The sequence below is a fragment of the Vipera ursinii genome, assembly GCF_947247035.1.
Source record: "Vipera ursinii genome assembly, chromosome: 17".
NCBI classification, from domain to species: Eukaryota; Metazoa; Chordata; class Lepidosauria; order Squamata; family Viperidae; genus Vipera; species Vipera ursinii.
This window is the reverse complement of record NC_139530.1, coordinates 3,474,216-3,497,342: the sequence shown is the minus strand read 5'-3', so window position 1 is coordinate 3,497,342 and position 23,127 is coordinate 3,474,216. Positions and strand designations below refer to the sequence as shown.

Genomic DNA, 23,127 nt, shown 5'->3' with positions numbered 1-23,127 from the left:
AAGGGTGGATGAAAAGGAAGTGAACATCTGGGCAGGGGAAGACAACCTTAGCTCTTTTATGACTTGTGGGCTTCAATTCCCAGAATTCCTGAGCCAGCATGGGGGAAACTTTGGCCCCCTCATGACTCGTGGACTTCAACTCCCAGAATTCCTGAGCCAGCCTGGCTCAGCATGGAAACCTCTCCCTTTCTCCTCAGCGTGGCTGGCTCAGGAATTCTGGGAGTTGGAGTCCACGAGTCATAAAAGAGCCAAGGTTGCCTACCCCTGAGCTAGGGGAATCTCCGTCATGGGTTGCCCCAAAGAGGCTCTTTCAAAAGGCAACTGGACTTGTGCTTGTCAAAGTCCGGTTGCCTGCTGAAAGAGGACCTTTGGGAAAAGAAGGTGAGTTCCAGATGAGATTTGGCACCCTGACTAGCCTTAAGGCCCTTAAAACAGAAGTCAAGCTTCTATACCTCATGAATCCTTGAACTTTGGAAAATTCAAGGAAGCTTGATTTTTTTAAAAAAAATTAAGAGATTTAAATGATGTCGCGTCTCCCAATTCCACAGAGGTAAAGTGGCACCTGAGGCTGGTCTGCCCTCCCAATTCAGCACCCCACAGACGGAGAGCTGCTTGACAGAGAAAGGAAGATTTCCAGATGTGCCAGCACGTTCTCTCCCTGCTCCAGAAACATCACCACCCCCCTATCCAGCTTCCCTCCCGGGAAAACCCGTCTTGGCTGAGGCCATAGCTTCCTTCGAAAGGAAGGAAGGAAGAAAAAATCCGGCAACATCACCGGTGCACTGAGGCACATCCAAGCTGCCTGTTGAAGAATACGGGAACAACCTGCGTGGCGGCCACCCTCCGTGCACAGAAGTCAAAGCAAAAGAAAAACGCAGCAGGATTTTGGTTTTGGGCGATAAGTCTCTCTCTCTCTCTCTCTCTCTCTCACACACACACACACACAGAGAGAGAGAGAGAGAGAGAGAGAGAGACAGAGAGAGACAGAGAGAGAGACAGAGACAGAGAGAGAGAGACAGAGAGAATCGTCTCAGGACAAGAGAGACAGCAAATCAACCAGGGATGGATAACACCACCTCAATTAATCCTTCACAAACCTAAGGGAAAGTGTGTGGAATTGGCTGCAGCAAAGCTTAATTTGTCTGTCTCTCTGTCCTATCTATCTATCTATCTATCTATCTATCTATCTATCTATCTATCTATCTATCTATCTATCTCTCCATCTCTCCTATCATTTATCTTATGTATCTCTCTCTCTATCATTTATCTACCTCTATCTCTTCTACATCTCTCCTATCATTTATCTTATGTATCTACCTCCTATATCATATCTACCTATCTCCTATCATTTATATTATGTATAACTCCTATCGTTTCTCTCATCTATCATCTATCTATCTATCTATCTATCTATCTATCTATCTATCTATCTATCTATCTATCTATCTATCTATCCATCCTATCATTTATCTTATCTTATCTTATCTATCTGTCTGTCTGTCTATCTATCCTATCATTTATTTTATGTATCTATCTATCTAATCTATCTAATCTCTCTCCTATCATGTATCAGAATTTTCTTTCTTTTTCTTTCTTTCTATCATCCACCTATCAATCCTCCGTTATCCCTCCCTCCCTCCCTCTCCCTATCAAAAATAGTACTTGGAAAATTTCAGGAAGAATAAACCTCACCTGCTTGTCTTACAGAACAAGTTTAAATTCCCTGGGGACATTAATCACTCTCTGGTATACCACCTCTGACTGTGGAGGTTACACACACACACACACACCCCGGTTGCTGACGGGCCATCCCGACTGTGCCTTGGGGCTGTATAAGTCTTCCTACCCTCAAGAGAGGCCTTTGCTGATCAAAGTGCCAATTTGGCTTTGTAATGGGTGAAGCTTGCATGGGAGTTGTAAATAACCTTTACCTGAAAAGAAGCAAGCTGGAAGAATTGTGTCCCATTGAAAGGAGGGTGTAAGTTTGCAAATAACAGGAATAATTAAAAATCTGCCACACAAATTAAAACTATTTCAAGTTCGGGATTTTGCATTTTGGATATAAAATGCCCCACTCCAACCGTCTCTTTCCTTCGTCATTTTGAGTCAGAGTTTCTCAGATTGAGACAGAGTTGATTCCGTTTCAAGACACTTCAGAAAGGGGAAAAGATGCATGTTGCATTGAAATCCTTTTCGGTTTCAAACGTTTCCCCTAGCAATCAACTACGATGGTGGTTTATCCACGGATTTGTTCCTGGGTTATGGGACATGAAGGTTTCTTAGATGCTATGTATATTGCCATTTTAAAAAAAAATTGTTCCATCACTCGTTCGCTGAGATGGGCACCCATACAGACTGAATAAGGACCTTTTTAAAATCTGATTTGATACCTGCAATGCAGTGATTGTATAAAACTGCCCCAACAATCCAATTTATTACACTCATTGTTTCCAACTGGTGCCTCTGCGTGTTAAAATAAATTTGCCAAGCTTGAGAAAAATCACTTAAAAAGAAAAAAAGGAGGTTAAAGGTGTATTTTTCAGACAAGATTAGAAACGAATCTCTTCCAAGTGTGTTGACTAAAACGAATCTCTCCAGCTGATGGCTGATTTTTTTTTTGAGGCTACTTATGTCCCTAAAAATGATTACTTAATTCAGTTATTAATCTTTCCTTAATCGGTTCCTTACTGTGAACGTGTCACCATTTATTTACCGTGGGTGTAAATGATAACAATAACAATGATTTGTATACTTTAGCAGTAACAGTAGGGAGCCAGGCCAACTGAATAAATGAATGAATGAATAAAATCACAGCAGTACTATCAATTCAAAAGATCTCACATCCAATTTTTTTTTTAGCCAATTTTGTAAATTTGTTGTGCTTTTAAATGAACTGGGGCTTAAAACGGATTCCGAAAGCACTCAGGCAGATATGCACATCCCTGAGCTGCATTTTAAAAAGGGATTTTCCCCCCCTAGAAAACTGTTTTAAAATGGAAAGGAGGGAGAGGGCACAGAAAAGTATTCTCTCCACTTTTAAATTGTTTTAAATTCTATCTCAAGGGTTTCCAAACATGGCAACTTTTAAAGACCCGTGGACTTCATCTCCCAGAATTCATGGCTGGCTGAGGAATTCTGGGAGTTGGAAGTCCACAAGTCTCCAAGTTGGGAGGGCTCTGTTTTTGCTGGAAGCTAAGTAAATTTGTGGCAACTGAGCAAAGGGCAGTGCAATTTGTGATGTTCTGTCTTGCATCAAATGCTTCCTCCTACCTTTATGGGAGAAGACATCGGAGGCCTCCTCTTCCGAACTGCTCTCCATTTCAAACAGGTCCTTAAACTCCCTTTTATCTTCCTCTTTCTTTTCGTTCGGCTTCTTGCGTTTGATTTCTGGGAAATTTAGATCTTCCAGCTGCAGCCAAGCAACAAAGAAGGGGGGGGGAAGAAGAAAAGAAAGATATTAAAAAGTAAACACAATTTGGCCCCAATGCAGAAGCAGCTGGGTGGTTATCCTAAGGATGTTTTTGACTGATGAAAACTAATACGTTTGAAATGCATATCAGTCTCCCTTAATTCTTTGTTAGCAATTTACACACACACACACACACATATATATATATATATACACACACACACAGAATAACAGAGTTGGAAGGGACCTTGGAGGTCTTCTAGTCCAACCCCCTGCTCAGGCAGGTAGCTGAGGAAGCCTGGCTGAGGAATTCTGGGAGTTCAAGTCCACAAGTCATCAAAGGGCCAAGTTTGAAGACCCCTGCCCTAGAGCATATTCTCACTTCCCAGAGTCTGAAATATTGAGGGGGCGGGGCGAAATATCCTACAGAGCAATCTTGAATTTTAACTACGGCAGGATTGTAAAAAAAGCTGGGACCGTCTTTCATTTTCTAACCTTTTCACCCCAGCCAATGCAGCCTCCACAAAAGAATGCAGAAAAAGTCCTCCCTGTTTTTGAGTTTCTGACTAGTTTCTGAGCAAGATCTCGGAATTATAGCTAAATGAAAATGTTGGGGGATCTCAACATGAGGGGTAAAAATACTCCTTCGATTGCAATCGTTGTGTGGCCAAACGTACCATGATACAAAGCCGGGTGGCTTGTGACTTAAAACCCTGGCAAAGTCAATTAAGCAGAAAGTAGCAAGGGATCAATTGGTCACCCATTTGTGCTCCTCAGCCAGGATCTCAAAATGGCTTAGATTTAAGGATCTGGGTTCCTACCCGTTCTTTGCCAGTAATTTCAAGCTGTATTTCCTTCTCTCTCAGCTTCTTCCAAGTCACGTAGTAAGACATTAGAGGCGTTCCTTCTGCTTTTACGCTTTTTTCCCACCGCTCCTGTCAAAAAAATTCACCGGAGACATAAGAAGGGGTTTCCTAACATTCAGAAAACATACTGCTTTTTCCACTTCGGGTGCAGTGTGTATGTGTGTGTGTCCATATTTTTATTCCAGCTCTGGAGACTGAAGTGAAATTGCAAAAGCCAAGAGGTGTGTTCAAAATGGCTTCGGAGGGAAAAATCTGGAACTTTTTTTTCTCTCCTTATCCTTTTATTGTTGTACAAAAACAATACCTGGCCAGGTTTTTGCACACTTATGACTGCTGCGGCACCCCTATGGTCATTTGATCACAATTCTGGTGCTTGGCTCATATTTACGATGGTCGCAGTGTCCCTCTGTGTGTGTGTGTGAGACGCGGTCTGAAAAAGCCAAGTTAATGGGGAAGCCTGGTTCATTAACCACCGTGAGAGTAACTTAAGATCTGCAGTGGTTCGCTTAAGGACTGTGGCAAGAAAGGTTGTAAAATGGGGCGAATCACACGTAACAACTGCCTCGCTTAGGAACAGAAATTTTGAGGTCAGTTGTGGCCGTTAAGTCGAGGACTACCTGTATATTGCATGTTCTTGTAATTTTTAATTTCCTTTTTGATTAACTGATTGTTCTAATGGTGAGTGTGTTGAGCTAAGAGGTGGGGAGGTGCATTATAACTAAATTTATTTGTTAAGAATTCGAGAATCAAATGGACTTGGTTATAGAGCAGGGGGTCTTCCAACGTGGCCCTTTTAGGACATGTGGACTTCAACTCCCAGAATTCCTCGGCCAGGGACGCGTGCCTGGCTGAGGAATTCTGGGAGTTGAAGTCCACAAGTCCTAAAAGGGCCAAGCTGGGAGACCCCTGGTATAAAGCTTCCCTTTTTCAAGGCATGAAATAAGCAGGTGTTTCTCTTGGAGGGAAAACCTTCCCCAACTGAACAAAAGGGGGAAAAAGAGGTGACTCACCACCGCCTCCCGGTTCGAGACGCCAAAGGAAGCTTTCTGGCGCTTGGCGGTGATGAACGCGGCGTTCTCCTGCAGTTTTTCCAAGAGCTGACGGACCGTTTTGCAATAGTTGGCAATCTTGCAATCCTTCAGAAAGGACTTCAGCTGGAGAGGAGGAGGAGGAGGACCGGAAAGAAAGAAGACAGCAAAAAAAAATTCCATGAATGGCTCTCTCTCTCTCTCTCTTTTTAAAGTCTGACTTGCATAGAGTTTTCTATTCCCATGTTTGGATCTGGCTGGCAAAAGTGCAAAAATTAGGATGGGTGGGATGCAGCCTCCTCCAAGCCTTGGCTCCAATTTAAAGTTGGAATATATAAAATAATTCTTACGGTCTTGCCAAGTAGGGAAAAAAAATAAGAAGAGGGAGAACGAAAACAGCCTCTAGAGTCACAAGCTGTTGATGGGAGTCTTGGCGAAAACGCTGACCCCAATGGAGACAGGTCTTCCGGTGGCCCTTGGTGACCTCTGAATTTGAGGCCAGCAATTGTTGTCCCTGACAACCAAAGATCCCATTTTATATCTTTGCCTAACCCCCAAAAGGAGCTGATGTAGGCCAAATTGCTCGGAAATCCAGCCTGGTTGCTTTCTATCTAGTTAACACTTTAATTTGTGCCAAGAAAAGAGACAGCAAACGTGTATTTGGGCAGGCAGGCAGGATGAAAGAATGAGAAAGGGAGAGGAAAGGAGGAGAGGAGGAGGAGGAGGAGGGAAGGGCAAAAGAAAAGGAAGGAAAAAACGAAGGAAGGAAACAGAAAGGTAAGAAAAAAATTAAAGTTTCCTGCCTGAGCAGGGGGTTGGACTAGAAGATCTCCCAAGGTCCCTTCCAATTCTGTTATTCTATTCTATTCTATTCTATTCTATTCTATTCTATTCTATTCTATTCTATTCTATTCTATTCTATTCTATTCTATTCTATTCTTCATTCCCATATTCTATTCTATTCTATTCTATTCCATTCCATTCTTAATTCTATTCTATTCTATATTCTTATTTCTATTCTATTCTATTCTATTCCATTCCATTCCATTCTATTCTTCATTCTATTCTATTCTATATTCTTATTTCTATTCTATTATATTCTATTCTATTCCATTCTATTCTATTCTATTATTTCATTCGAAAGAGTGAAATAAAAAGGGAGCGAGGGAGGAAAGATATATCCAATTTCACCTACATCATCTTTAAACAGCATGCTGTTTTGTTGGAGCGTGACCTTCCCCAGTCTAACCAGCTCTGGACCACAGCTCCCATCAGGCTAGCTGTGGCTGATGGGAAAGCCCAGTCCAATCCTGGCTGAAAGGGCACCGATTCTACCTGTCTGCTTTGGAGACAGGAGCTTCCCCAACCGGAAGGGATGTTTCTTTCCCCCAAATCTAGCATCCTCTCTGAACATCTCTGGAGGCTGAGCCTGAGTTCCTGTGCCAGCTCTGAAGGGGAGGGGGCTGGATCAGGCCCACCACTTGACCTCTGGGAACGGGGAGAGGGGGGGGGCAGAAGAGAGGACACAAAGTCTTTCAGAAAGAGAAGCCTTTCACCAAGCTGTTTCTGTGTGTGTATTGTATGTGTGTGTGTGTGGAAAGAAAAAAACGAAGACCCTTCATGGCTGCTCATTTGACCTCAGACCCACCCCGACGGTGGCTTTCACCACCCCAAGGCCAGGACCACTGAAATATCGCCCCCTCCCTCCCAGGCCTGGGAGAAGAACAGTCCCCCATCTTCCTTTCTGTCCAAAATAAAAGCGGGAACGTGTAAGAGCAGGAAGGGACGAAGGACTGTGCCTCCCCCCCCCCAGCCCTCCGGGCGCCCCAAGAGAAGGCGAGTGCCCCCTTTCGTAATTTGCACGCTTCCTTTCACACATATACACAAGCACATCCTTGCAGCCTGGGGGGGGGAGGGAAAGGAAGACAAGGCAGCAATTCATGCGGCGGGCTCTGCAGGAAGCCCGCGGCCTGGCACAGCCAGAGAAGGGAAAATCCAGCTGCCAGCCCTTCCTGCATTAATAATCCAGCTCTGGGTGGAAGGGGGGGGGGGACATCAAGCAGACGCTGGCTCCCCCCACCCCACCCCGCCCCCTCCCTCCCTCCCACGCTCTCCCAGCTGCCTCAATTAAACTGACTCCATGCAAAGCTTGGGAAGGCTGGTCCTGGATCTTTGTCCCTGCTGACCTGGCTCTCGGGGGTGGTCCATCACTAGCCAGACAGGGGGGAGGGAAGCCCACCCCCAGGCTGGGAGGGAGGCAGGAAGGAGGGAAGGCCAGGCCGGGCTGAGCTGAGCGGAGGGGGGGAGGAGGCGGCGGGAAGGGTGGACCCAGATCCGGTGAAGAAAATCACATTTTCCAGCAGGTCTACTGTCCTCTGGATGCACCAGCTTTTGCGGTGCAACCGAAACGCTCTAGCAGGGATTTAAAGGAAAGGGGGGGGAGGCATGCCTTCCTGCCCTCCCCTCTTTCAATTATTTAGCCTAAACAAGGCCATTATTGGGCACTCACGGTGTTACCTAGTAGGGTAATGAAACGTCTGCAAGCAAATTAACAAGTCTGGGAGAGCACCAAGGATTCCTTGGCTACAGAGATTCCCTCCTACTGGAAAACACTGCACCGTTTTGCAAAAAAAAAAAAAAGACACTCTCTTTGAGATTTTATTTTCTGTACCACTGATTTTTACTCTAGTCCTGGGTACGCTTGGAAGCATGTAAATGATTGCTGGGTTTTTGGAGGTTTTTTTTTTTTTTTTTTTGCTTTAGGCTGCCAACCTGGGGAGGCCTGGCAATTTTTCCCCCCGTTTATTTTAGCCACACAAACTCCCGTTTACCTGAAGGATGGCAGGCAGAGCCAGTTCTGGGAAACCAACTGTGTAGGACTGGCTGTGGAGATATTCTAAAGTCAGGTCATAAAGCTGTTCAAGGAGGCCATCCTAGAGAGGAAGAGAAGAAAAACAAAAGCACAAAATTTGAAAAGGGCTTTTGAAGGCCAACCCCGTGCAGCCACGTTGAGAAACATTGATTTAACTCAAATTTTGGATTAGGAACGCTGCAAGACGCATCCTTCCTTAGATGGGAAGTCAGCTTTCCAAAGCCCTGGCTGGCTGAGGAATTCTGGGAGTCGAAGTCCACAAGTTGCCGCGTTTGGAGAGCCCTGCCCTAAAATATAAAACCTGCCCGCTTCGCCTTCCCTCTACTTACACGAAAGGCTTTCTCCTGCAGATTGGTGTTGGAGAGCTTCAAGATGACGGCAAAGTTAATAGGCTTGGCACTCATTCGCCCCGGTTTCTTGTTGAAATCTACCTGCTGGAAAATCTGTGGGGAAAAAAAAACAGAATGGAAAGGTCAACCAAGCATCAAGAGAAGAGAAGGCGTGGGAACATATAGGTAGCAAATAAGATTTTTGCAAGCCTCTGCTGGCTGCCTTATATGGCTACTTCAATCGTCTCCAGCCTGTAGAAGTCAACGTGGTCGTCTTAAACAGACTGGGGTGCAGCTTTTTTTAATGAAAAGGAGGACTAGGGGTGACCTCAGAGCAGTGTTCCAATATCTCGAGGGATGGCCACAAAGAAGAGGGAGTCAAGCTATTCTCCAAAGCACCCGAAAGCAGGACAAGAAGCAACGGATGGCAATTAATCGAGGAGAGAAGCAATCTAGAACTAAGGAGAAACTTCCTGACAGTGAGAACAGTTAACCAGTGGAACAACCTGCCTCCAGAAGTTGTGGGTGCTCCATCACTGGAGGCTTTTAAGAAGAAACTGGACAGGCATTTGTCTGAAATGGTATAGGGTTTCCTGCCTGAGCAGGGGGGTTGGACTGGATGACCTCCAAGGTCCCTTCTATCACCCCCAGTTAAATGGCCATCCATGCAAGATTGAGGCAGGGTTCCACACATCCCGACCCCAGCAACCTCTGGTTTAGCAGTGAGGGCATCGGGCTAGAAAGCTAGGAGGCTGTGAGTTCTAGTTCCGCCTTAAGCATACAAGCCATCTGGGTGATTTTGGGCAAGTCACCAGGAGACAATGAGTTCTAGAGCCAGCTAAGACACAAAAGCCAGCTGGGTGAGCTCTAGTCCCACCTGACGGATGAAAACCAGCTGGCGACCTTGGGCCAGTCAGTCTTCCCTAGCCCATATCCCACCTCAGAGGATTGTCGTTGTGGACGAAAAATAGAAGGAGGGAGGGAGGAAAGTATGTTTGCTGCCTAGAATTAGATATAAAGTAATAATTCTGGGAGTTGAACTCCACCCGCCTTAAAAGGGAGAAGAAACACTGGCCTAAGTCAGTTCCCAATGCGGGTGGGGTGGATTTGATTGCCCCCTCCCCGGAGCTACCCTTACCCATCGGCCAATTAATGAGCCGATGGTTTGTGTTATTCCCTGCTAAAACTCTCCCCCCAATCAAAAGGCAGGAACCCCTTTGTGCCCTCCGGGATCCAAGCCAAGCGTTAGTGCCGCTCTAAGGCCCCCGCCCCAAATTCATTCCAGTCCAAATGCCAGCTCTGCCCCCACCGCAGCAGCACAAGGCTGTGGACTCATCAACCGAGATTTTATTTTTATTTTATTTTTTTAAAGGGCAAACTATTATTATCCCTCCCGTTTTGGGGCAAACGTGCTTTCCTGCACCTTCCCTCCCTTCATACGGCGCTCGGTCTTTGCCAGAGAGCAGAGCGGCGATGCCGCAGGGGGGGGGGAAGGCGAGGAGGGGGGGGGGCGCCCTGTTCTCTGTGCCAAGAGAAGCATAAACTGTCAAGGCACGTCACCGATTTCCTGCTCATTTCCAATGACAGCAGCTTGGGGAATATCGGCACTCCGAGGGACCTCACAAGACGCCAGAGCTGTCATCGTGCTGGTGACAAAGTGTGTGTGTGTGTGTGTGTGTGTGTAGAGAAAAGACGAGTGGGAGGGAATTACAGGGAGTGTGTGGGGGGGTTGCATGAGGCTGCTTCGGATGAAAAGAACGGCAGTTCCAGCCAAGGTTTTTGCAAATTGGGAATAGAAGGCAGAAATCTGTGGCAAGATAGCAACGTCCCAATATTTGAGGGGCTGCCCCGAAGAAGAGCAGGGGGGGTGGGGTGTCAACCTGTTTTTCCAAAGCGCCCCAAGGCAGGGCAAGAAGCAATGGAGGGAAGCTAATCCAGGAATTAGAAGCAACCTGGAATTCAGGAGACATTTCCTGGCAGTGAGAAGAATTAACCAGCAGAACGACCTGCCTCCAGAAGTTGTGGGTGCTCCAACATTGGAAGTTTTTAAAGAAGAAACTGGACAGCCATTTGTCTGAAAAGCTACAGAGTCAGTTTCCTGCTTGAGCAGGGGGTTGGACTAGATGACCTCCAAGGTCCCTTCCAACTCTTGTTATTCTGTGGGTTAGAAGACTGGGGGGGGGGGTGGAGTGGGGGAATCCATCTTTTGCTGCCTTCTATGCAAAAAAGGAGGTGACACGGCAGTTAACGGACCAAATTAGGGATCTTGAGGCAGGCTGAGGGTCTCTTTCCACTCGGTGTGGAAAGAGCCTGGAGTGTTTCCCCCCAGGCAAGCAGACAGCCCTGAATTAAATGCGAGCCCCCAAATTTTGGAGGATTGCATTGAGGAACACGGAGGGGTTTTTCCCCCTTTTGCAGCATCTGGAGTCGTGTGTGCGCGCAAGCTTTGGTGTTTCTCCCGCAGGCTGTCGGCTCAGCCAGCCACATTTCCCTCCCACTCCCACCCAGGAGAGAGGGAGAGATGCTGCACACACACACACACACACACACACACAGCAGCATCGGATGTGACGGAGGGCGGAGAGGCCAAACCAGCGCAAAACCACTGAATGTCTGGGTTGATCTATGCGGCTTGCCTCCAGGGAACACTGCTTTCTACACACACAGACACACACACACACACACACACACAGAGTAAAGCAGGGGTGGTGTGCAAGAGGCTGGGTTGGCAGAAAGGAAGGAGGCGGACGAAAGGGGAGGCAGCCGTCCATAAGCCACAAGGAGTCCTGGGGAGGCAGGAAGGAAAAAAGGATGTGGTTAACAAACAGACATTTGCAGCAACGTTTGGGAAACCCACAACAGCCTTTTTTTCCCCACTTCCTGACGATTCCCCAAAGAAGCGAGGCGGTTTGGTCAGCTCCCCAAAAGAACCACCAAAGCCTCCCACCCACTTTTTATGAAAACTTCAGGAGTTAAAGCAAGAGTCACAAGCAGACCTCCGGGGCAAAGTTTGAAAACTGAAGGAGGAAAAAGAGTGGCAAGGGGAAACTCTTAAAATAATCTGAGTTTATTTTTATGCAGCGTGTGTGTGTGTGTCTCGTTTGTTCTGCTCGTGCTGGAGAGGGGAAATTTAAAGTTCAGGAAGGAACTGCCCACCTACCAGAATTTTTTTCCGGTTGTGAGATGGGGGGGGGGGGGAAGGAAGAGAGAGAGGATGAAAAGCTGTAGAGCAGATATGTCAAACTTGGGACGTCACGTGACAGTTTGACACCCCTGCCTGCCTGTCACAGGGTTGTGACTGCCTCAATCCGGAGAAGAGCGACAAAGAGGATTAGCGGGTTGGAGACTAAAACCTACAAAGAACTGATTGCTGGAATTGGGTAGGTCTAGTTTAATGAAGAGAAGGACGAGGGGGGACATGATAGCAGTCTTCCAATATCTCAGGGGCTGCCCCAAAGAAGAGGGAGTCAAGCTGTTCTCCAAAGCGCCCGAAGGCAGGGCGAGAAGGATGGAAACTCATCAAGGAGAGAAGCAACCTAGAACTGAGAAATTTCCCACTTAACAAATGTCTCACTTAGCAACATAAATTTGGGGCTCCAATGTGGCCGTAAGTGGAGGCCCACCTCGACTTTTTTGCTAGAGCCCAACTGTTGTCTTGGGCACCCCCCTGAACTGTGTGCTTGTGCTCTGCAAGTGCACAATTTTGGAAAAACCCTGTTTTTTTTACTGACACTCACCTCCAGAATAAAGGGCAGGACCGGGATGAACGTCTGCGTGCTCTCCGATAGGAGGGTTAGCGCCCGAATGCAGTGCATGCGCAGGGGGTAGAAACGAGCTGTAGGTACCAGCCTGGAAAAGGGATTAAAAAAATAAAAGGGGGGGGGGTCAGACCAAAAAGTGTATGCAATTTTGAAAGGGGGGGGTGAGTGATACTGTCATGGTTCCGACACATGAAACTTTTCAAGGAACTTTTGAGGCATTGTTTACTTTAAAGAATCTTTATTTGAGTAGCGTAGCATGGGCACTAACATAGTCGAAGCCAAAATCTGATTGAAAGATAAACCTTTATTGTGACACACTGGCACACGTTAAAAATGAAATCCTGCTGCCTGCTCTGAAAAGTGTCCACATGCGTAACCCAGATGTAGATGTGCTATATACATGCCTATGTATATACCTGCACCTTTAGCTATAACTACATATAAATATTAATCACTGCCCATCTTTATTAAACTTCTATGCTGCGTATTTGGCTGATATGCTGATGCCGGGAGAACTTACCACATAATAAAAAGTTAAAAAGTACTAGTAAACAATTAAAATTAGGGGGGAAAATGGATAGAAAAGCTAACAACCAAGCTTATGTTTTTAACTTTGCCTTTAAAAAATTCAAGGCAGACTTTCCTTCCTCCCCTGTTAGGTCTAGTTGCCCCCAACAGCGTTCCTCACCATCCAGGCTGGACCCCTCCCCTTCATCTCTGCCAGCACAAGGGGAATTCACAATAGTCAGCCCACCCACCCACCCCTGTGGCCCCCCCAAGGCATGGGAGAGCAGCAGGTTTTAGACAAACCACAAAGGAAACGAGCAATTCTTTCCCCCTGCTAGTTATTGTTGTGAAACACATTTAAAATTCTACCCTGGACTCTGCCTGGAGCAACGAAGCTGCCCAGATGGCAACCCGCGCTTTCCCTTCTGCCAAAGCTCCCCACATCCCAGGCACTTCAGCTGCTCTCACAGCTTTTTCACTAGGGACTAGCGCCATCTTCTGGATAGAGGAAGTACACTTTTTTTTTTAAAAAAAAAAATGGAAATAAATCAGCACAGCAGCAGTGGGAATTAACTAGAGGTTTGAATGAATTTAAAGGAAGCCAGAAAGAAGGCAGAATTTATACAGATTGGTGATTTCCCCCTTCTCCGCGCCTTCCCAAAAAGGTTCAGATTGGAGAAAGCCCCACAGTTGCTAAGTGAATCACTGCAACTGTGACGTTAGTGACGCTTCCCTGTTGACTTTGGTCACAAATGGAGAACCACGTGCCCCTGGGACACTGCAACCGTCATAAATATAACCCAGTTGCCAGGTGTCCGAATTTTGATCACGTGACTTGTGGGGGAATGCTTGCAACCGTTGTGTGAAAACTGGTCATAAATCGCCATTTTCAGAGCTGTTGTAATTTTGATACCATGACCGTGGGGATGCTGCAACGGTCGTTAAGGGTGAAAAACCGGTCTAAGTCACTTTTTCAGTGCCATTGTAAATTTGACCGGCCACGAAACAAATAGCTGTGAGTCCAAGGATTACCTGTGTTTCTTAATTTGGCCCTGTGGAAGTTATATTATTAGCAAATGGCAAATGTACAAGGGGTCAAGGAGGCAGGTGCCCAAGAGGGTAGGCAATGTGCAGCTACTTACTTAATGCAGCCAATGATAACTTGGGTCAAAGGGTAAATCAGAGGTTGCATGACTTCGTTTGGGTGCATCGTACTCAAAGCCCGGCACCAAAAATATAGGCAGTGGACGTACTGCCAGTTGTAAACCGACTGATAGTTTTCCTATTTTTAAAAAAAGAGAGAAGCAGGAAGTAATGCTGAAAAATGAATGAAGCACACCGTAAAATCCACAGCTGTTCAGAATTGTCATCAGAGCACTTCCGTTTTCCTCCTCCCTCCCACTCCTCTTTTCCTTTTGTGCTGTGGCTTTTTAGATATTTTTTTTTAAACTGAGCCGTAATACTAAATGTTTATTAGTTCAGGGGTAGGCAACCTTGGCTCTTTTATGACTCATGGACTTCAACTCCCAGAATTCCTGAGCCAGCATGGGGGGGATTATGGCCCCCTTGTGGACTTCAACTCTCAGAATTCCTGAGCCAGCCATGCCTGGTTTTTTTTCCTCCCTACTTCCTAGAGTGGAGAGATTGCAGAGGAAGGGATTATGAGAGAGTAAACAGGCCACAATGGGTATACCTATCAAAAGGAATGCATTAGTCCCAGGGAATTCTGGCAGTTGAAGTCCACGAGTCATAAGAGAGCCAGGGTTGCCTAGCCCATTACTAGGACTTCCTCTAACCACTAACCCTGCTTGTTCCTTCAGATAAACCCACCTTCTTCTTGATAGTCATCGCTCCACGCAGGTGGATGGCCAGCTGTCGGATGTAAATGAAGGCCTGCTGGTAGGACACCGAGTGATCCAGAACGTACATCTCTATCAGTGTGCGTTGCATGAAGTTGATCAAGGGGAGGGCGTTAGGAGAGGTGAATCTCGAATTCTTCACGTAGGAAATGTACATTTGCTAATCACGTGAAGAGAAAGACAAGCAGAGAATTAGGGTGACGTTGCCGATGGTTCGCCAGACCCTTGCTTTGAGGTGGACGACTAGAGAAACCAAATTAATAAATAGTCTCGTCCAGCTAGGGACTGAACCGAATTCGGCTAGAGATAGTCCTCGATTTACAACAGTTTGTAAACAGTTCAAAGTTACAAGGGCACTAAAAAAAAGTGACTTACGACCATTTTTTCACACGGCTGTTGCAGCAATCCCCGTGGTCACGTGATCGAAATTTGGACGCTTGGCAACCGATTCGTATTTATGACGGATGCAGCGTCCCAGGATCACGTGATCATCTTTTGTGACAATGGGGGGAAAGCCAGATTCACTTAACAACCGTGTTATTAGCTTAACAACTGTGGCAAGAAAGGTTGTAAAAGGGGCAAAATTTCACTTAACAAGTGTCTCAGCTAGCAACAAAAATTTTGCGCCGAGTTCTAGTTTTAAATTGAGGACTACCTGTATTTCAGGCGGTCTCTTTTTATGGAAGACAAAGGCACGGTTTTATGACATAAACCACACCGTGTTTGTATTTTGCTGTAGTTGAGAACGAAAGCCCAACGCTGAGCTTTCAGCTACACAACAGAACTGGACCGCCAGCAAGCATTTTGTTTTTTGAAAGCACAATGCTGGTTTTCAAAAACGCAGCAGAACTTGGAAAAAATCCTTAATAGCAGCTATTACTTCGGTTCATTAAATCAAAAACAGTAATAAACAAAGTTTTGCCCGCAATCCAGGGCAAAATTTAATTTGTAAAGGTGGAAATACTGACCCAGCCTAAAAATGAATTTAAACTCTGTGGATTTTTTGTGGCCATCTTACCTTAAGAACAGAAGGTAAATAAGCATCCTGCTTATACCGGCAGATTTTGTTGAGGATCAAAAAAGCTAGAACTCTTACAACTTCATCGCCCGTGCTCCAGAGTCGAATAGTTTGCTAAATGAAAGAAGAAAAAATAAGTTGCTTTCCATTTTTTTGTTTTGCTTTTAAAATGAGAAGCCTTCTAGTGTTAGAAACTGAACTTTTCCCAAGTGCCAATCAAGGCGACGCCTCTAAATTTCAACACTTTTTAATGGCCTAAAACATGGGTTTCTCAATCTTGACAACTATAGGACGTCAAATTTCCCAGCAGGCCTGCGGGAAGGCAAAGTTCATACATTTTAAAGCATGCTGGCTGGGGAATTCTGGGAGTTGGTTCACAAATCAAAGTTGCCGAGATTGAAAATACTGATCTATACCTAGTTCTACGCTGCTAATTTTAAATCATAGAATTGTAAATCCTCATTTACTGGTATTTTGCTCTTAATCCCACTCTTTGTCCACTTCTTTTGTGTAGTTGTGCTTTTTGAAAATTTATTATTTTTCTATAAAATGAGGGGGGGGAGAAAGAGGACCAGTTTGGTGTAATGGTTAAGGTGCTGGTTCAGAAACTAGGAGACTGGGAGTTCCAGTTCCACCGTAGCCATGAAAGCTGACTAGGTGACTTTGGGCCCCCTCTCTCAGCCCAACCCACCTCTCAGGATTGCTGTTGTTGTGGGGAAAATAAAGAGGAGGAAGGTGTGTTGAATATGTTCATCGCCTTAAGTTGTTAAAATAATAAAGCTGGAGTAAAAATCTAATTAATTAAAAGAAAGAAAGAAAGTTTGCCTTGGAGCCTATTATCTATGACTGAAGCCAGGCTGCTTGACCCCGAGTAAATTTTAACAGGGGGAATCCAATTTTTAAGTCTTTATTGCTGCACCTTCTGGCTAGCCCTGCTATCAAACTTACCTTAAGTAGCACGCGACACTGTTTGGGGAAGCTTAAATAATAAGGCACAATGGCGCTGATGTGCTGGAGGACAGCTGTCGTTACTGAGGTTTGGGTTAAACAAGACAGAAGCTGCAGAGAGAAAAAAGACAAATTTCCCATCAGTCTGGCTCAAAGAACGACCAATTTCACAAATCTCCTATACTCCCTTCTGCCCCCCGTCCCAAAGGTGCTTTTTCAAGAGGCAACTGGGCTTTCTTTGTTTTTCCTTGAAGACGTTTCGCTTCTCATCCGAGAAGCTTCTTCAGTTCTTGCCTAAACGGTGGCGAAGGGAAGAACTCAGCCAGAACTGAAGAAGCTTCTCAGATGAGAAGCGAAATGTCTTCAGGGAAGTCTTCGAAAAAGCACCTTTGGACCTGGGATGACTGAGAGTCTCCATAGACATCTCTTCAAGTATGGCAGAAGTGATCTATGACAGGGGGGGTCTTCAAATTTGGCCCTTTTTATGACTTGTGGACTTCCAACTGGCTGAGGAATTCTGGGAGTTGAAGTCCACAAGCCCATAAAAGGGCCAAGTTGGAAGACCCCTGATCTATGGTCTCGTAAACATTGCCATTCTGCAATTTTTATGAAGCCGGCGCTTCAAGCTACTTGGGGAACGTGATTTATTTTTTATTTATTTATTTATTTATTTATTTTAATCCCATTTATATCCCGCCCTTCTCCGAAGACTCAGGGCGGCTTACAATCTAAGCACAAATCAAATGTGCTTAGCACATTTATGACTGTAAATTGGAGGAGGGAATTGTGCTTTGATACTATGTGCCCAGGGGAGGGGAATTCAGTTTTTTGGCTTTGATTATGCTAGTGCCGGTATTACGCTACTCGAATAAAAAATCCTTTAAGGTAAACAACGCCTCGAAGTTCTTTTGAAGAGTTTCACCTGTCGGAACCAGGACACTGACCTGAATGGTGCAGCCAAGGTGCATTTTGATGTCCAATCGTAACTTGCCCCACAGTGGGCTGGAGGAAGGCAAGACTAACCTGAAAGAATTAAGGGAGAGAAGATTTAGAAGAAAACAGGTGACCCAGAGGCTGTCATTTTTCTAACTGATGGGAGACGACTGAATTTCAACTGGGCTGGCCGCAGTTCAACTGGGGAAGGTTCTCGCCTATGATGGGATTCAAAGTTCAAGGCAGAACGTAAAATCTGGGGAGCGCCACAGCATGCAGCCATTTCCATCCAGAGACCGCTCAGTTATTTTACTTTGCACCCCACATGGTGTATTCCCAGGCCTGCTGTTGTTCTGCCTTCACCACAGCTGATTTTATACAAGCAATCCTCAACTTATGACCGAGACAAGAATTTCCATTGCTAAGCAAGGAAGGGGGCTAAGCAATGGTTGGGAATGTTGCTATTGTGATAAGTATTGTAAATTCAAATAGCCACTAAATAAATAGAGGAATAATAATAGTAGTAGTAGTAGTAGTAGTAGCAGCAGTAATAAAAAAGTTGGAAAGGGACCTTGGAGGTCTTCTAGTCCAACCCCTTGCTCAGGCAGGAAACCCTGTAACGTTTCAGGCAAATGGCTGTCCAGTCTCTTCTTTAAAACTTCCAGTGTTGGAGGATTCACAGCTTCTGGAGGCGGGTTGTTCCGCTGGTTAAATTGTTCTAACTAGCTGTATCTGTTTTACGGAGAGGGAACGGAGTCTAGAGGACACTCAACTGGCTAGGCCTTATCAATGCACAACTGAAAAGGGCAATCAGTTGAATTTAGCTAATCTGAGATCGTGCTGGCCTTTTGGCTAGTTATTACCCCCGCCTGGCCTTTCTTGGCCAACGTTAGCTGGGAGCTGAGATCACGTGGAAAGCACAGCGCATACGAACACCTACCATTATCCAGAGCCACCGAGTGCCCACGAGGCTACGCGGATCAGATAGCTGCAGATTTACCACCCACATGCCAGCTAGAAAGGGATTAATTGTACCCTCTCTTAACCAGCTGCTTGCCTTTGCTGCCCAAAGGGAAAGTTCAGCGCTGACCCTGTCAACTATCCAATTTCCTAGATTTGGCTCTTTTGCAAATTAAGCCTTCAACGTTTTGGCTGGGGTTTTGGCAACAGTGGAAATAGACCGCCAGATGGAGCGTACCCTTTTGTTTCGGCACCAAAAAGCCATCTGGTTGTCCTGGGTATAAGATTAACTTATTTTATGCCTCTGCCTAGGTTTACAGAGCGGTAAAATGAGTTAACAATCCACAAACCTGGCCCCAAAAGAACTCAAAATAATTTAGAGGTTGGGTCGATAAAGGTGCTGAGGCTTTAAATAAACTACAACCCGAAATTTCTTTTGCTAAGCAGAAACAGCTGTTAAGAGAGTTTTGATCCATTTTACAACCTCCTGGTCCATTTTAACACTGCAGCTGTTAAATGAGTCACACGGTTGTTAAGTTGAATCCGGCTTTTCCCATCGACCTTGCTTCTCGGAAGGTCACCAAAGGACACTGTACATCAACTGCTTCTGATCTTAGGAAATGTCTGTTTATGCAAAAATTTCTGCTTTCATTCTAGAGCTGAATCTTATCGATGGGATGGAACCCACATTAGATCATGATTACTTGGGGAGGATGATGGCATGTGGTTCCAAAGCAAGCCAAGGCTTTTTAGAATTTCAATTCTATTTTTGCAGTTTCGTTTGGACTGTTTTAGGATTCTTACGGTCCCACCATTCCTTTCAAAAAGAACCATCTTAACAGACCAGCTTCAATTGCATAAACTAAACGTTATTTCATTTTAATCATTATTTCATTTTAGGTGAGGTGGGTGATATAAACTGTGACGTGAATGAATAAAAAGATCCTTCAATGTCTAACATGTTTAGGGCTTTAATATCTTCTCCTTTTTTTTTAGAAAACTGGACACAGAATTATATTTTTTCTAAATTAATAGTTAAAAACCTATTCTGCTCAGGATGGATAAAAAAATGCCCATTATGGACTGTAGGAATAGTCTTTTGCACGGTGGCAATTCCTAGACTGGAAGAATAAAAAGCAAATCAATGTCAATAAACCCACCCCCCCCCCCCCAAATTAACTTACTTTGATTTATTTTTTGCAGGTTTCACCTGAAGCAATTTTTGCAGAAGAACAAACAGGTCGCGGACACAGAAGGAGACAAGTGTGTTGAAGACTAAGCAGGAGAGGGAAAAATAGAAAGGTTTCATCAATGACTTCAGTAATCACGAGATCACTATTTTATATACAGCACCCATGACTGGCTGGGGAATTCTGGTAGTTGAAGTCCACCTGTCTTAAAAGTTGCCGAGATTGAGAAATACTGATATACAGTAGTCCTTGACTCACAACCATTCATTCAGTGGCCGTTTGAAGTTGCAACAGCACTGAAAAAGTGACTTATGACCGTTTTTCACACTTATGACCATTGCAACGACCCCATGGTCACATGATCAAAATTCAGATGCCTGGCAACTGGTTCATATTTATGACGGGGGATCACGTTATCCCCTTTTGCGACCTTCTGACAAGCAAACTCAGTGGGGGAAGCCAGATTCAATTAACAATCCTGTTGCTAACTTAACAACCACAGTGATTGTGGCAAGGTCACAAAATGGGGCAAAACAAACTTAACAACTGTCTTGCTTAGCAACAGAAATGCTGGGCTCCAACATTTAACTCAAAATAATGGAGTTTTTCGTAATGCCCAGAATTCAGCTTGCTCGCTTTTGGTTGAATGTTTTTGTGAACACAATCGTTCTTGCAATTGATAGCGTAGAACTTAGTGCCACCTAAGGGATCTTAATCTAAATAAATAAATGTTATCCAAACTCACAACATAGTCATCGAGGCCAGCTAAAGCAAACCAAGACTTAGGGCAGAAGTATCAATTAAAATGGGAGAGTGTTTCTTTAATCCCTTTATTTTTGCAAAGCTCAGCTCTGGCAGATTTACCTGTGCTGTCCGTGACTTTGAACTTGCCAGAATCGGGCCCGGCCGCTTCCCCTTTGGCGGTGACCACGCAGGCTTTAAAAGCTTGAGTGATTTCATGGAAGATCCTAGGAGTGAGTCTCTTCTGTGTGGAATTTTAAAAAAAAATTAAGAAAGGGAGGTTATAATAGCATAACAGGGAGAAAAAAGGCAGGCGATGGGATGAATAGAACGCTTTTCATTTCTCATCCTCTCTCATTTTTCCTACTATCTTCTCCTTATAACCTTATGATTTATCACTTCCTTTCTATCTTATGATTGACTGTAACTATGATTTATGATCTACGACCTATCCCTGTTGTTTGATTGAGAGCTTCTGCATTGCAGACAAATTCCTCGTGTGTCTGTGCAATCACACTTGGCCAATGAAGAATTCCATTCTATTTTTCTGCATTTCTCTATTCTATTTTATTCTTATTATTTTTATTCTATTTACTCTATTCTATATTCTATTCTATTCATATCTATGGTTAGAAAGAGACAGAGAAAATCAGTTTTATCTCTGTTTTGGGCAAGACCTTCCATATTTAATTAGACTTATTTGCCGCTCCTAAAGAAATGCTGCTTTTTAAAAATTGTCCCTCTTACCTCTGCGACTTCCTTCCAGTGTTCCACCATTTTCAATGACACTGTGATAAAGTCCATTTTTTTCCGCTTAGCTGTTTTTCCTTCTTCTTCTTCCTCATCTTCATCATCAGTTGCTTCCTATCAGAGTTTTTTTAAAAAAAAGCATTAGCCTGATAGGGGTGACTTCCAGGGACACAATCATTCAGTTTTCTTGGGAATAAAAAGAAATTGGTTTCTCTGATAATTTTATTTCAGGAGATTGAAGTATTAACTAAGGCGGATTTTAATTGGCATCAGAGTGCTAATCAAGAGCAGTCAGGTGATTCCTGATGTTCAGATATATTGAAAATAAATTAATTACCTCTAATTTTTCAGGCAGCACATGATGGTTCTTCTCTTCATCCGAACTGTCAGAATCATCAAAATTAAGCAAAGTCTTGTCATTTTCTTCCAGAAACTTGTAAAATTCCGGATCTCGTTCCTTTAGTCGAGAGAGCTGATCTTTATGCTCAGATGCATGACCTTTCTTTATTTTCCTGCACAACAGAGAAGAGTTTAAGGAATTTAAGTTTATATGTCTACATATCCAGCCAGGAAGTATTTTTTTAAAAAATGCTAATAAACCCTACAGATTTCAAAAGTGCTATATTGTGGCATCTGCTCAGAAGAGAAAAATTAGGGGTTTTGTTTCCTAGAAAGTACAAACAGAAGTCCTGATTTTCAAAATTTTAATAGGAAAAAGTCAGCAAGGGAGTATATCCGTCCATCCATCATCATGAAAACTCACCTTTCTCCTGGTACCAAATTACATCCTGGTTTCTTTTTGCTGCCAAGTTCTGAAGGCAACATTTTTTTCTCATCTCCCCCAGAATTTGGAGTATCATCTATCAAATCATCTTCCAAATCCGAATCAAATCCGGACGTTAAAAACTCATCCACGCTCAAGTCACCCAGTTTTTTGCTTCTGGAAAGGCAAGACAGAATTTTTTTAAAAAAAATAAATAAATAAATAAATAAACAATACCTCTTTTGTTTATAGATGGTCTTGTTTAGAAAGGCCAATGCATTATGATACAATAAATGCTTTGCCATTTGGCAAATATAGTGGACCCTCATTTCCAAGTTGTTAATTTCACACCAGTAACACTATTTCCAATCTTAGAGGTAAACAAAAATAACACACAGTTTTTCACATTGTTACTTTCATTGTATGCCCCTCTTTGGTCTTTGACTGTAATAAACTTGAATGAATTGTATGCCAGCCAAAGTCACACCTGTGAGATGGGCAGCTAGACAGATTTCATAAATGCAAGAAAATTAAAGGCAAAAGCCCTTCAAGACATATCCTGGATTATTTCAGAATTTATAACTTATTTATGATTATTTATAAATTATTTCTAACAATTTATTATGAGGAGGCCTTGTTACCCACTTGCTTCTCCTGAATTTTGAATCCCATTTAACTGCCAGAGCCACTGGGGTGACTAAACAAATAAAAATAAATGAAATAACTCAAGGGAGATTCGCACCCAGGACTCTCCAACATCTCCCCAGACCGAATTCACCAAAAGGGCTTCAAAATTCTCAGGTCCACAAATTACAACAGCTTTTAAAACGTGTCATTTCTGCATTTTTAACCCAGGGGCTTTCAAAACTGAGCAAGAAAAGGGGAAAAATATAGAAAATGGCCGTTTAGCCTTCCATTTTATCCAGGGGGACCAGGTGTCAGGTCTCTGAGGCTAAAAATGACATGAAAATGTGAGGGGGAAAAAATCTTTCCGGTTTACCTGGAATTGTTCCCCAATGTTCCAAGTCTTCCAGCCTCCATTTTGTATTTTAAAATTTCTATTTATTTTTAAGACATTAAAATTCATTTGCCTCAGAAGCTGCTGCTGCAAAGGTAACCTGCTCCCAACTGAGCACCACCTGTGGCCGTCAATCAAACTATCCAGGTGCTGCTCGTTCCCTAATTGTCCCGCC

At 44.2% G+C, this 23,127-nt stretch overlaps 1 protein-coding gene across 3 annotated transcripts in view; it reads right to left on the bottom strand.

Moving 5' to 3' along the window:
* The window catches only part of NOC2L (NOC2 like nucleolar associated transcriptional repressor), a 32,668-nt gene that overhangs the window by 8,868 nt on the left and 673 nt on the right, over window positions 1-23,127 (bottom strand). For 2 of the 3 annotated variants that reach the window (XM_083375862.1, XM_083375863.1), the window contains exons 1-17: window positions 22,935-23,091; window positions 21,935-22,111; window positions 21,509-21,683; window positions 21,169-21,285; window positions 20,545-20,665; window positions 19,675-19,765; window positions 17,542-17,620; window positions 16,598-16,708; window positions 15,650-15,763; window positions 14,603-14,791; window positions 13,915-14,054; window positions 12,242-12,353; window positions 8,505-8,618; window positions 8,135-8,236; window positions 5,286-5,429; window positions 4,231-4,344; window positions 3,271-3,409 (exon numbers count right to left, since the gene is read on the bottom strand). In XM_083375862.1, the coding sequence (XP_083231988.1) occupies window positions 3,271-3,409; window positions 4,231-4,344; window positions 5,286-5,429; window positions 8,135-8,236; window positions 8,505-8,618; window positions 12,242-12,353; window positions 13,915-14,054; window positions 14,603-14,791; window positions 15,650-15,763; window positions 16,598-16,708; window positions 17,542-17,620; window positions 19,675-19,765; window positions 20,545-20,665; window positions 21,169-21,285; window positions 21,509-21,683; window positions 21,935-22,111; window positions 22,935-22,975 (2,080 nt within the window). In that variant the 5' untranslated portion in view covers window positions 22,976-23,091. Of the gene's footprint in view, window positions 1-3,270; window positions 3,410-4,230; window positions 4,345-5,285; window positions 5,430-8,134; window positions 8,237-8,504; window positions 8,619-12,241; window positions 12,354-13,914; window positions 14,055-14,602; window positions 14,792-15,649; window positions 15,764-16,597; window positions 16,709-17,541; window positions 17,621-19,674; window positions 19,766-20,544; window positions 20,666-21,168; window positions 21,286-21,508; window positions 21,684-21,934; window positions 22,112-22,934; window positions 23,092-23,127 lie in introns of those variants that run through there. The other variant, XM_083375864.1, reaches the window with a different exon arrangement.